The 14,183-nt window shown below is 34.1% G+C and overlaps 1 protein-coding gene across 1 annotated transcript in view; it reads left to right on the top strand.

Moving 5' to 3' along the window:
* GNAT3 (G protein subunit alpha transducin 3) overlaps positions 1 to 14,183 on the top strand; it is a 61,749-nt gene that overhangs the window by 16,531 nt on the left and 31,035 nt on the right. Inside the window, exons 2-3 of the mRNA XM_030933041.1 lie at positions 3,279 to 3,321; positions 9,029 to 9,170. Of these exons, the coding sequence (XP_030788901.1) occupies positions 3,279 to 3,321; positions 9,029 to 9,170 (185 nt within the window). The remainder of the gene's footprint in view (positions 1 to 3,278; positions 3,322 to 9,028; positions 9,171 to 14,183) is intronic.

Genomic DNA, 14,183 nt, shown 5'->3' with positions numbered 1-14,183 from the left:
GGAGTGCAGCCTGTATTTTTAGTAGAGATGGGGTTTCACCATGTTGGCCAGCATGGTCTCGATCTCCTGACCTCGTGATCTGCCCACCTTGGCCTCCCAAAGTGCTGGGATTACAGGCTTGAGTCATGGTGCCTGGCCACATTCCTGTCCTCTTAATCATTTTAAACATCCCTATATTAATCCTCCCTAGCCCTATTACATTTATGCTACTGGGTCCCTAGCCTATGTCTGATAAACACGTGTTATGTTTTCTCCTAGTCAGTGGCTTGTCCTTTTACATTTTATTTTGATCAAGTCCAATTTGTTTTATTTTTACTTTTTGTTGGTTCAATGTTTCATATACTATCTAAGAAAATTTTGGTGGTTAAAGGTTGCAAAGATTTTTCAACTACTTATTTCTCTAGAGATTTTTTGGCATTATTTTTTATATGTAAGTTTATGAGCCATTTCCATTTAACTTTTAGTATGTTGTGATATGAGGCAATATTCTTTTTTCATGTAGATATTCAATTGCTCCAGTATTATTTGCTGAATAAATATAGGGTATCTACAGTAACGTATTAGACTTCTCTGCATGAAAAAAACTGCAAAGTGTTCTGGATGCTTGTATTCTCAAATAACATTGCTTTGTGTTTGACTTTGCACTGTATCCTGCAAACAACTTTATGCTTATTATGTCTTTAGAGTAATCTTGTGAAGTATGTGTTCTCAGTTTGTAGGTGAGGAAATTAAGGAGTTAAAAGACTTACTGAAGATATTACACACACATGCGCACACACACATACACACACGGACAGAAAAAAATCCTCAAGCCTAGGTCATTACACCTTACTTCAATACTTCTTAGTTTTCATTTCAAAACACACACACACACACACACACACACACACACACATACACACACACACACACACACAAATCTTAACAACAAAGTAGATTCAAAAATGTCCTCAAAACAACTTGAGGCATAGCATGAAGCAACCACTGATTTTTCCCCAAAGATTCATGCTTTTTCTTTTATATTATGCATTTTGTATTCCTGTACATGATGTTTGCAAAGTTTACTAGATACAAAATCAAGTGTTATATTGTATATCATCAACTAAAACAGCTGTTTTAGATAAATGCAACGCATTTCTCTATAACATTACTGCCAGCTCCTCTTTTGCCCAGGCCCTGCTCCTTCACAGATATGTGTAACCCATTTTGAAATACTCCCATATTGATTCTTACCTGGAGCCTCCTTAGAATTGCTTAGTGTTATTAGCAATATTCCTTTGTTAAAACAGAAGCAATTATAATATCTATATATCAAGGTAAATGGGATGCTGCAGACAAGCTCCCATCCTCCAATGACAATAGGCTTTGAACCATTCTGAAAAATCAAAAGTTATTACCGAGTTGTTGGGTATTTTTTTCTTGCTATTCAATCAATAGTGTATACGAGGAGACATTCTGGAAGAATGAGAGTAATCTAGAGACTATGAAGTTGAGGACCACTTTTTTGGGTTGCAAGCCAGGAGATACAAGCTTCCCAAATTATATTCAAATGCAATAATATATGTTTTCCTTGACAGTATGATGTTTGCTTTAGAAGGTACACTAGGAGAGGTATCTGTTAAAGATTTCCCATAATAGGAAATCAGCCATATGCAGAAAAAAAAAATGAAACTAGACCTATATCTCTCACAATATACAAAAATTAACTCAAGATGGATTAAAGACTTAAGACCTGAAACTATAAAAATCCTAGAAGAAAAACTCTTCTGGATATTGGCCTAGGCAAAGAATTTGTGACTGAAACTTCAAAAGCAAATGTAACAAAAACAAAAATAGGCAAATGGGACAAACTGAAAAGCTCTGCACAGAAAAAGAAATAATCAACAGAGTAAACAGACAACCTACAGAACAGGAGAAAACATCTGCAAGCTATGCATCAAACGAAGGACTAATATCCAGAATCTAAGAGGAGTTCAAACAACTCAATGAGAAAAAAGCAAATAGCCCCATCAAAAAGTGGGCAGAGGTCATGAACAGACATTTTTCAAAGACAACATACAAATGGCTAACAGTCATGTAAGAAAATGTTCACCACCACTAATTGTAAAAGAAATGTAATTTAAAACTACAGTGAAGGCTGGGCGCAGTGGCTCACACCTGTAATCCTGCACTTTGAGAGGCTGAGGCGGGCAGATCACGAGATCAGCAGATCAAGACCATCCTGGCCAACAAGGGGAAACCCGTCTCTACTAAAATACAAAAATTATCCAGGCATGATGGCACATGCCTGTAATCTCAGGTACTCGGGAGGCTGAGGCGTGAGAATCACTTGAACCCAGGAGGTGGAGGTCTCAGTGACCGAGATCACGCCCCTGCACTCCAGCCTGGTGACAGAGTGAGACTCGGTCTCAAAAAAAAAAAAAAAAAAAAAAAAGAAGAAAAAGAAAAAGAAAAAGAAAAACTGCAGTGAGAGACCACCTTACACTAGGTCAAAATGGTTATTATTAACAAGTCAAAAACAACAGATACTGGCAGTGATGTAGAGAAAAGGGAACACTTATACAATGTTGGTGTCATGTAAATTAGTACAACCTCTATGGAAAAACAGTATGGATATTTCTTAGAGTTAAAAATAGGACTACCATTTGATCCAGCAATCTCACTACTGCATATATACCCAAAGAAAAACATATTATTATTTTTAAAAGACATTTGCACTTGTATGTTTATTGCAGCACTACTTATAATAGCAAAGTCATGGAATCAAACTAAGTGTCCATCAATGGAAAATTGGACAAAGAAAATCTGATATATATATAATTGAATACTACTCACCCATAAAAAAGAACAAAATCATGTCTTTGATGTCTTTGGCAGCAAATGGATGGAACTGTAGACCACTATCTTAAGTGAAACAATTCAGAAACAGAAAGTCAAATACCACATGTTCTCACTTATAAGTGGGAGCTAAACAGTGCATACACATGGACATACAGAGTAGAATGATAGACACTGGAGACTTGCAACGGTGGGATCACGAGAGGGGGTGAGGGATGAAAAAAATTACCAGTTGGGTACAATGTACACTATTCAGATTATGGGTAAACTAAAAGACCAGACTTCACCACTATGCAGTTTATCCATATAACAAAACTGCACTTGTACCCCCTAAACCTATGAAAAAAATTAAAGATTATCCATGAAAAGTGATAATTAGTTTTTAATATCTATACAAATTTGGTGTATCAGTTAATAATATTCCTCTTTTTATGTTGCAGGAGCAGGAGAATCTGGCAAAAGTACTATTGTTAAACAAATGAAGTAGGTACACATCTGTCTCAAATGTTTAATATTTGATGTCTGTCCATGTGTTTGACCATTCTTAAAATACATGCTTTTGTAAATGCTGATTGACTGTCTTTTCTAAATCATGGATTATAACAGAGTGGTCATAGTTCCTGTGCAAATATACTTTGTATCCTTTAGCAGAAAGTGTAGCAGTTGAATAATATTATAATTTCCATTTTTTTAAATGTGCCTCTCAATAAGACAATGCTTAAAGCATTATGTATTACTTATATTCATCTGGGTATATCAAGAGCTTTTTAATGTGATCATTAACTGTAAATATTTTAAAATATGTCAATCAATGATGCATTTGTATTTTTAATCTCATTGGCATTTTTCCTACCTGGGAATAAAATGCTTAATTACTACCATGAATTTTGATGTATTTTTGCATTTGTTTTCTCTACTTTTTCCTTTTTATAATGAAATAACTAGATCTGAATTCCTTAATAAGGAAATAACGAAAACCAAAAAGAATGCAGTGTCTACCTAAATAAAATGGTAATTGACAAGTAAAGGTAAATGGGTGAAACCTCATGGCTTTGTTACTGCTAGAGAATTTTAAAGGATAATTGTTGCTAAAAAGAAGTAAAAGAAGAAGCAGAAGAAACAGAAGCAGAAGCAACAGCAGCAGGAGGAGGAGGAGGAGGAAAGAAGGAGGAGGAGCGGGGAGGAGGAAAGAGGAAGAGGAGGAAAAAGGAGAATAAAGAGGAGGAGGACCATGTTTGAGTGTATTTTTAAAGTATATGTTAAAGGATCTTATTGTTTGGGACATATTTTAAGAGGGAGTGATGCCCACCAGTCAATAATGAAATTGGTTCCAATCTAAGCCACTGTTTTCCTTTTATGTGATAATGTCATGTAAGTTTTATATCAACCAATATTTAAGCTTCACTTATCTGCAACCAAACAGTTTGATCTTTCCTACTGTGTCTGAAGAACAGAGCTCCTTTATTCTGTTCCCTGGGATTGTATAATTTTTGAGTTTTTAGGACCATCCTGGCAACTAAGTCATCTGGCATTCATTTATTGCATTATCACAGTATCGGCATGCTCTTGTCTCCCAGGCTATGATCATGCTTGAACCTTTCTTATCTTTTTTCATTTCTCCATTCTCTGTGAGCTTAAAGAAAAAAAAGACCAATTATTTGGCTACATAAAAATTAAAACTTTTAAATATAGTAAACCATAAATAAAATTAAACCAAAATTAGAAAACTAGAAAATATTTACAATAAATATGATAGATAAATAATTGGTGACTAGTATATAAAGGCCCACAGATTGCTAAGTAAAACAATAAGCTTCCCAATATACATAAATAGGGATAGGCTATGAACAGAGAGTATAGAAATGACAAAATTCAATAGATAAATAATGTATTTTAGTGTAACCTCGTTAATTATAAAAATTAAAAATCAAATCAATAATGAGGTAATTTTTCATTGTAGTAAATTGACAAACAATAATTTAAAAATAATGTTACCCAATAAGAATGAGATTTTGAGAAATGGATATTTTTAATTGCTACTTGTAAAATTATATATTACAGAAAATTTATAAAAATAATTTTAATATACATAGTAAGCTGGGAAAATTAAAATTATTGATCTAAATATGTTTCTGAGAATTGTTAAAAATGATAAAATATACAAAAGTGTGAAAATAAAATAATTCAAAAATATAAAATATAAAAGCCTGTATAAAAGGCTTATATCACTAAGATAATGAAATATGGGATAGAATAAAGTACCACAAATTAAAATAAAACATAAACAATTAGGCTGCATAGTTACAGGAGTATTCATTCTTCAATTGCAATATTATAACTATTACAAATCATGTATTAATCTCATGTATATGAGAAGGTTTAAATATGTGGAAATGCTATGTTAACTAAAAAAACAGGTTACAAAATTGCATGAACATTTTTAATTTTATTTTATTGATTTAATTTATTTATTTGAGAAAGGGTCTCGCTCTGTCACCTAGGCTGGAGTGCAGTGGCACAATCTTGGCTCACTACAACCCTCACCTCTCAGGTTCAAGCAATTCTCCTGCCTCAGCCTTCCGAGTAGCTGGGATTACAGGCACCTGCCACAATGCCCAGCTAATTTTTTTTTCTTCTTGATATTTTTACTAGAGTTGGGATTTCACTATGTTGGCCAGGCTGGTCTCGAAATCCTGACCTCAAGTGATCCACCTGCCTCAGCCTCCCAAAGCGCTGGGATTACAGGCATGAGCCACTGTGCCCGGTGCATGAACATTTTAACCTCAAGTATGATCAAATAGATAATTTTTTAAAATGAAAGAACATACACTAGTGTTCAAATAAATTTTCTCTCAATAGTAGAATTTAAAATTCAAAGCACCTTTGCTTTTAATATTGTTAGGCTTTTCACATTTTCTACAGTGAGCACTTCTTTTATTATTTAAAAAGAGCAAGTTTCCTTGTTCTGCTTTATCTTTCCTTTTTTCAGTAGAATTTCTGTAAAAAATAATCAAAATTTGCTCTCTTTACTTTCCACTTTCCATTTTCAGCCATTTTCATCACACTTTCGCCTCTGGTAAGTTGCAGAAGTTGCCCTTACGAAGATTATTTATTGTGTCATCTTTGAATAGTCATTTTATTTGAAGTCTCCTTAAGTCCTTATGTTAATTCCAGATTACATCACTTTTCCCTCTTAAAATTTTTCTTCAGCTTCTTTAGAAATCTTTCCCAGTTCGTCTAACTCTATCTCCTTTATTCTTCTAACTCTATCTCTGACTACAGTTAAAATGTTAGTGTCTCTACTGTACCAGGAGACACTGGCACTTCTCTACTTACTCTGCACCTTCAAACAAAAACTTCCAGAGTTCTATGATTGTCACTGGAATCTTCAAGCTGACTGTTTCAGAGTATTTCTTTCAAACTCACACACTTTGTCTAAACTAGGGAGGCAGACACATCTACTGCTATATTCTCTGGCTAGGTCCAAATCAGAATAAACATTAAACCTATCTCCCATCTGGCCTCTATTGCCCTAAAATTGATTACAACACCACCAGCCTACAACGCAATAAATCTCAGCGTAGTTATACTAAGCCTTCACCCTTTCACTAAGTCATGCTACATCTATCTACACAAGTGGTCTCCAAACACGTCATTGATCTCCATTGGTCATCATTTCTGACCTAGATTAATTCAGTATCTTCCTCAGGAGCTTCTACCTCCCTGCCCTTCCCTTTATTACATTATCCGCACTGCCATGAACCGATCCATTTAAAGCTGATTGTATCTCCTGAATTCAACTCTTCACCCATGCTATCGAGATCAATCTCCTTGCCATGGCACACAAGACACTGGAGTCCAGTTCTTGCTGATGTCTTCATCCTCCTGTCCTATAATTTCTCCCCTCCTACTTCCTGCTTCACTAATGCTGACCTTTTGTAAGTCTGTAGACTAGCACACTATAGAAGGCTGAGCTTCATGGCTAAGACCATGGACTGTAAATCAGATTGTGTTTGTGGTCCAGCTGTACCACACACTAGCTGACTAAGTTGGGGGTATTTGCTTAATTTATCTATGCTGACATTTCTTATTTATAAAATGTAGAACATAATTGTATCTACTTTAAAGGGCTTATTGTCAGAAATATGAAGACAGATGAAGTGCTTACAATAGTGCTTGGCACATATTGAACGCTTGAAAATTGTGAACATCTATTTGTTCATATTGATCCTTCTGCCTAGAATGATTCTCTGCCCTTTGGACCATCTAGGAATAACTATCCTTGAACAATTAGCTGATTATCACTGCTTCCAAGATGTCTTCTTTGATACCTTACACCAACTCCTAGTAGAGTTTATCACTTTTTATTTTCTATAGCATCTTACTATATGCAGCGTTTGGTCCTATACATTATCATAATGTTCAAAAATCTCTTTATATGCTCTGCCTTCTTATAACTCAGTACTCTTCAACAGAACTTTGTGTGATGATAGGAAAGTTATCTATCTTGCCTTAAAATATGGCAGCTGCTAGCCACGTGTGGCTTTAGTAGCCACTTGAAATGTTGATAGTGTGATGGAGAAATTAAATTTTTAATTTTATTTAATTTTAATTAATCATCTAGTGACTAATGTATTATACAGCAGTGCTCTAGTCTATGGTTTGGGAAGGAGGGACTTGTATAATATATTCTCTTTACCACATAACACAGTATGTCACAGAAAATGCCCCGTGAAAGCTTATGAATTTCAACAGACCTAGGAACCAACTCTGCAGTTGGAGTGCTCTATCTCACAGAAATTGATATATGCAGCTCCTGGAAAAATGATGTTGTTTAAAGTCCCACTTCAACTGGACATGTTAACATCTGTTTTTATAATTTTTCTTTGTGATGAATGTTTCTTCATCTTCTGAGAGCAGTCAGAACTTGTTTCATGAAGAACACCTAAGTACCCCACGTTTATTCACAGTTGCCATTTTATAATTAAAATAATTTTCCAAGTTCAATTTGACAGAAAACTGGGATTTCTTTAGTAAACTTGTTTTTGATCTATCCATAAAGACATTTTACTGCATTTTTTCTACGGTCTTTGTCTATTTTGTTTACTTAAGTTATTTAATGATTCAATGCAGCAAGACAAACATGACCATGTTTAAAGTAGAAGTTCAGCAATGATTTGTAATCAAATAACAAAAACAACAAATAACAAATATAGGCCCTGCTTTTACTCCTTTCCGTTGAGATTTCTTGTATATGAAGGTTCTAATATCTTCAAAGACATTAAAGAGGCACTTGTGCTCTTTTCCCCCATGCTAAAGCCTTTATACGTGTAGACACAATAGAAATATTTAGTAATGTGACATCCAAAAAGACGCCTAATGAATACAAAGCACTTCAAGACAATAAAAAAATTATAGAAAGGAACAAAAACAATTCTACAATAAAGATGCAAAAATACGTAACTGGCACATGTAATGATTTTAGCTTTTGATAGGTAAATCTATTTTAAGCTATTATTCCAAAACTACTAGTAAAATCTTGAGTTTGGCTGAATGAGTGGAAGGTAGAGAAGAGTTCAGCCAAATAAAATGTCAGGCATTTCAACTTTTATAACTCAGTGGCACGTACACAGATGGAGAACTGACAAGAGATTTAACACAGGGCAAACCTGTACTAAAAACGATGCCTTTGTTGATACTGTAAATAGAAAGCAGGCACTCCTATTTTCCAGCAATTGGAAAAGTCATGAATGTTCTAAATGACTTAACTTCCTCTAGACTTCAGGTTGTGAACACAAGGCCAAGTTTCAAAACTCTGAATATAACTTTGTCCTGGGAATCTAGAAATTTTTTTCTTAACAAATAAAACAAAAACAAACAAACAAAAAAAAAAAAACAGGTTTTTTAAGTATAATGCTTCCGATTTACTCATTTCAGAAAAGTATTTTTAAATAACAAATCCTAAGTCCTTTCGTATTTATCATGGTAGCCCAGAAAGAAAATATTGTATGAATGAAATGATAATGAAAGTCCAAAGGCATAAAATTGTTTAGATTTAGCGTATACATATGGTCAAAATTCCTTTTTAATGAAAATATACTATAAGTGTATTCAAGTAACTTATTTTGATGTGCTTTAGTGTTACAATCAATTACTCAACTCACAGAAACTTTTCATGTTTAAATTATAGGATCATCCATAAGAATGGTTACAGTGAGCAAGAATGCATGGAGTTCAAAGCAGTAATTTACAGTAATACATTGCAATCCATCCTAGCTATTGTGAAAGCCATGACTACCCTTGGAATTGATTATGTAAATCCCAGAAGTGCAGTAAGTACGCAAATAATGACAGCTGTATGTCCTGCAATAGAGTTTGAGCCATAAGAGGACTTAATAAGTTCATAGTATTAATCTATACCCAAAATTTAAAAATATGAAACATGAATTTTGAAACATTAATCATGTTTTGTGTAAGATTCCTTATTTTCCTTGAAGTGAAACATTTTTACTGTATACTATTATTCAACATTAGTTGTTTTCCTGAGGATTAAACTTAATATCAAATAATATACCATAACAAATAAAAATATTGTTTACGATTGCTAAATACAAAAGTTTATGGCATAAACACAATTTGCAATATCTCTACATTAATTTTTTTAGTTATGTCATTTCAAAGAGACTAAAAATGTTTAATAATAACACAACAATTATAATTAATGTTTGATGATGATTACAAAGTCTGTGTGGCAACAGGGAAATGATTATAATGCTAAGTTTTTAAAAAAAGAATTCAAATTGTAGGAGCAAGCAAATGTTTGTATATTAAGTATATTCAAGTAGTCATAGTTCTGTTTGTAAGGTAACAACAAAATTATTTTCTCCCTACTTTATATTTTGCTATATAGTTATTTTATATTAAAATACATTTGAAATCTACTTATTTTAAAAGTTTATAAGCAAATATATAGAAGTATTTGGCAAATGAAACTTATAGTATTATCCAAAGAACCATAGTTGACCCCACCCAAAAAAGAGTAACTGAGTAGAATCCACAAGAAGAACTCACCCATTTCCATATGTCCCTTCCAGGAGCAGCTGGGCATCTGGTTACCTCCAGAGGATGCCAGTTGAATGCCTACCAATGTAATTCTTGGAAACCTTGCTATAGAAACAATAAAAATAGAGAACAAAAGCATAGTAAGGATAAAGAAAGAGGAGTCATTTGAACTCCCTCACTCAGCTTAGTGGACCTTATAAATGGCCACTGGATCTTGTAAATGACCACTAGAAATCATTACAATTAAAACAAACAAACAAACAAACAAACAAAGGCGGCTTTTCCATGCTCTTAATGTAAAGAAAGGGTAAATCCTCCTTTTTCTTGTCACTTTTCTTCAAAGAACAAAGAAATGCTAAGTATGGTCTTCAGGCAAATAGTTTATAAAGCAAGGAGTCAGGTATTTTACTGATTCCCATTTCTAGCTTTCTCCACAGTTTGCTCCAATCTATCTCTCTGGCTACAGTTTCCCGCTCATGTGTAAAAGGGGAACTTGGAGGAGCTGAACTCCAAGATCATTTTACTCTTTATCTCTCTATGACTTAGTGATCATGTTCTTATTTAAGTGTAGTTCAGTTATGGATCTGAACCTTGGCTTTTTCTAAGATACTAGGATTTTAAATTGACTCTTAAGAGACGACATAGCATAACCACCTTAATTTAAAAAACAAGGCTCAAAGAAGATTAGTTTGGTTTACATTAAGTAGCTAGAGTTTATGGCAAAACCCACTTCTCCTGGATTCCATTATAGTGTTTTTTGCTTTTAAAGGATTTAATCATTAGAAATATTTTATCTTTTTATCTTAGGCAATAATAGTCACTAAAATAGATGTACCTTCTTAATTCCTTTGAGAATGATTTAATGATGTTTAAATTTGTAGATGCAATATGGTATTCCATGCATTTGTGTCAGAGAAGTTAGAAATCACCTTGCCTATTGCTACTTATTTAATTATACTGTATCCTTCATATGACCCAGAGTTTGTGAAAAAGTGATGTTCTGATCACGAAAGACCTGAGATTTGACCAGGTGTGGTGGCTCATGCCTATAATCTCAACACTTTGAGAGGCTGAGGCAAGAGGATTACTTGAGCCCGGGAGTTCCAGACCAGTCTGAAAAATATAACCAGATCTTGTCTCTATTTAAAAAAAAAAAAAAAGAAGAAGAAGAAGAAAAAAAAAAAGAAAAAGAAAAAAAAATTAGCTAGGCATGGTGGCATGTACCTGTAGTCCCAGCTACTTGGGAGGCTGAGGTGGGAGTTTCACTTGAGTTTGGGAGGTCAAGGTTGCAGTAGCTGTGATGTTGCCACTGCACTCCAGCCTGGGCAACAGAGCAAGACCCTGTCTTCAAAAAAAAAAAAAAAAGAGAGACGTGAGATTTATTAGTAAAAGTCTTAATGATTTGACATACAGGGGAAGTGAAAATAATAAACTCTACACATTGCTGCCATCATGCTAATTAAAAATAAAATACAGTTTATTCAAACTGTCCCTCGAATAGTGTAAATAGAGCAACTTAAGCAGCACCTCGCCATTGCCATAACTTCTCAGGAGTACCTATGTCCTCAACTATCAGAACATCACAATTGTCAGGCACAACGTAGTTCATATTTTTATCTCAACTGATGTAAACTCTAGCAGCTTCAACTGCATTCTAGTACTTGATTTTGAGATTAATATACTCTGACCTGTTTAAAATTGTTTATTTAACAGATTGATTGCTAAACACTACCTACATGTGACTTTCAGAGTTCTGATTAGCTCTCAATTATTTATACAAGTACATATGCTTTTACACAACCATTTGCACACCACCACACAGATTGCCAAAGAGAGGAAGTTCTGATAGAAAATTTATGTGAGCTTTATTAGTCACTGGGTCTATAAGTTTGGACAACTTAACCTCTCTATATTTCAGTGTCTGCTTCCACAGAATGTTATGGTTTTCCTCCTTGAGTTACAATGACTATTAAAAGAGGAAGCAAAAACATAAGAAATCTACTATAATACAGAGTATTATAGAATGAAAATTTTCAATGAATATTAGGTATTATTATTTTTCAATACTTGTTTTGAATATAGGCTCATTAAAATTTATGTAGTGAAATCTATGCATCCAACATCATTTGAAAAAATTATTTTTTAATAAACTATTTATGTGGTAGACATTTAGTTGGATACTGGGAATGTAGTGAGGGCTTAGCAGTAACTGAGATGGAAATAATATTTGTCATCAGGAGAGGATAGCTTGATGTTTAACAAATAATTACAAAAGATACGCTATTTCAAAAAGGCTGTGTGACTAAATGTGGAGCTCCATCCTTGCTGAAAGAAGGTAATACTAAGAAGGGGAACACTAACATTAAATGCGGATGGAAAAGAACTAATTAGTTTGGTTTTGGAAATGAGTTTGTAAGTTCTATTTGATATCTACATATGTAAGCAATTACAAACGTGCATTTGAAGCCCAAAATAGACACTTTGTCTAGAGATCTAAATCTAGGTGTTTTTGGCATGCCATTATACTATGGCATATAATTAATACTAAGAAAGTAGGATGGAATAGATGAAGCACTTAGATTAACAAGGGAAAGGTATTAGGGATAACAGAGTCTAGGGAAGAGTGTTAAAAAAAAAAAAACACAATATTTTCTGCTCACTTGTTAGGAAAAGAAAACTTCAGGGGAGAGGATAGAGGAGTAAAAGGAAATCAGAAGTATGAAATCACAGAATTCAAGAGAAGTGTTCCAAAGGGAATTATAGACATTGAAAAGTCTTGAGAAGTCAAGAAAGGAGACTATTAAATAGAATCTATTGGATTTAGAAATATGGAGCCATTGGGAATATAGTGAGAGAGGTTTCAGAAGAATGGTGGACTCCTGTGGAGTATGTGGAAAAATTAGAATAGGCTATTGGAACAGTTAAGGGCAATATTTTCAGGACCTATAGCCAAGGAGTAGGAGAGAGATGGGATATGTAGTTAGAGGGGAAGCAGCTAAATGGGGCTTGTTCTCATTGGTTGTGGTTTAGTATTTGATAGACTTATATTTCATAAGCATAAAACTTGAAAAGAGGGTTAAACTGAAGAAAGAGGAAAGGAGAAATAATGAAGATACTTAGTAAATAACTACTCAACCTTTTGCATATTATTATATCCTATTTTGGAGCATATAGAATCCACTCAACCAACATAAAAGAATGCTGAAAATTATAACACTTTTACTACATAATTTGAATGGTGTTGTCATCATCTTGGACATAGAACCCCACAAAGTAAACTCTACAATATGAACCAAAAAGCAGCAACTGATTCCTCAAGATGTTCTACAATTGAAGTTCTGTGATCAAATCCATTTGATATATATGCATACAACAACAACTTGGAAATTTTCAACCAATATTACTACTGAAAGATTCTGAAAACCCAGTAGCAACAAAACATGGCATTTTTAACTTAGCGTTTCTCACAATTACTAAGTAAATGACAAAGCCTTCCTTTCTTTTGATGCTTTTTTTCGTGATCTTTGGAAATATGACTGTAGGGTTCAGAATAAGTTCCACAAAGTTCTAAGACTACCTGGGATACCTAATATTAATGATGAAGGTCTGAGTAATCTGCAGGGAAAACACATATTTTCTATACAATGTAGTCCCAAAGTTACACAATCTTAAGAGAATGAAGATGGGTTGATAGGTGCAGCAAATCACCATAGCACATGTATACCTATGTAACAAACCTTCATGTTCTGCACATGTATCCCAGAACTTAAAGTAAAATAAGAAATGAATGAATAAATAAAAGAAATATTCTTAAAAAGAGAGAGAGAGAGAGAGAGAGAGAATGAGCCATTCCAGGCCCACTGTAATTCCCAAGCCTTTCCAAATACCTCATAGGGAAATAAAGCTTATTTGGGATGCCACTCAAATCCACAGGGTGTTATTTGAAAAATGTGGCAGACAGGATGATTAGAGAAGTCTTCATTGAGGAGGTGGTATTGGGAAGAGACTTGAGTGAAAAAGAAAGTGAACCACAGGAAGGACATGGAGGGAACAACTGTTGAAATGCGTTGAAATGGGGGCTTGGTGAATTCAAGAAGCAACAAGTTGTTTGGTGAATCTTGAGTCTTGGGGGCAGGGAGAGAAAGGGAGAAAGGAGGGAAAGAGGGGGTCAAAACATGTCGAGCCTTGTGAGTCACAGTAAGGGATAAGGGATTTGGGTTTTGAGTTTTGAGTGTGGTGAGAAATTACTAGAGATTTAAAATATAACAATAAAATAGTAGGAC

This window comes from Rhinopithecus roxellana, chromosome 6, assembly GCF_007565055.1.
Source record: "Rhinopithecus roxellana isolate Shanxi Qingling chromosome 6, ASM756505v1, whole genome shotgun sequence".
In the NCBI taxonomy this organism is placed as follows: Eukaryota; Metazoa; Chordata; class Mammalia; order Primates; family Cercopithecidae; genus Rhinopithecus; species Rhinopithecus roxellana.
This window is presented reverse-complemented; position numbering and strand designations above follow the sequence as displayed.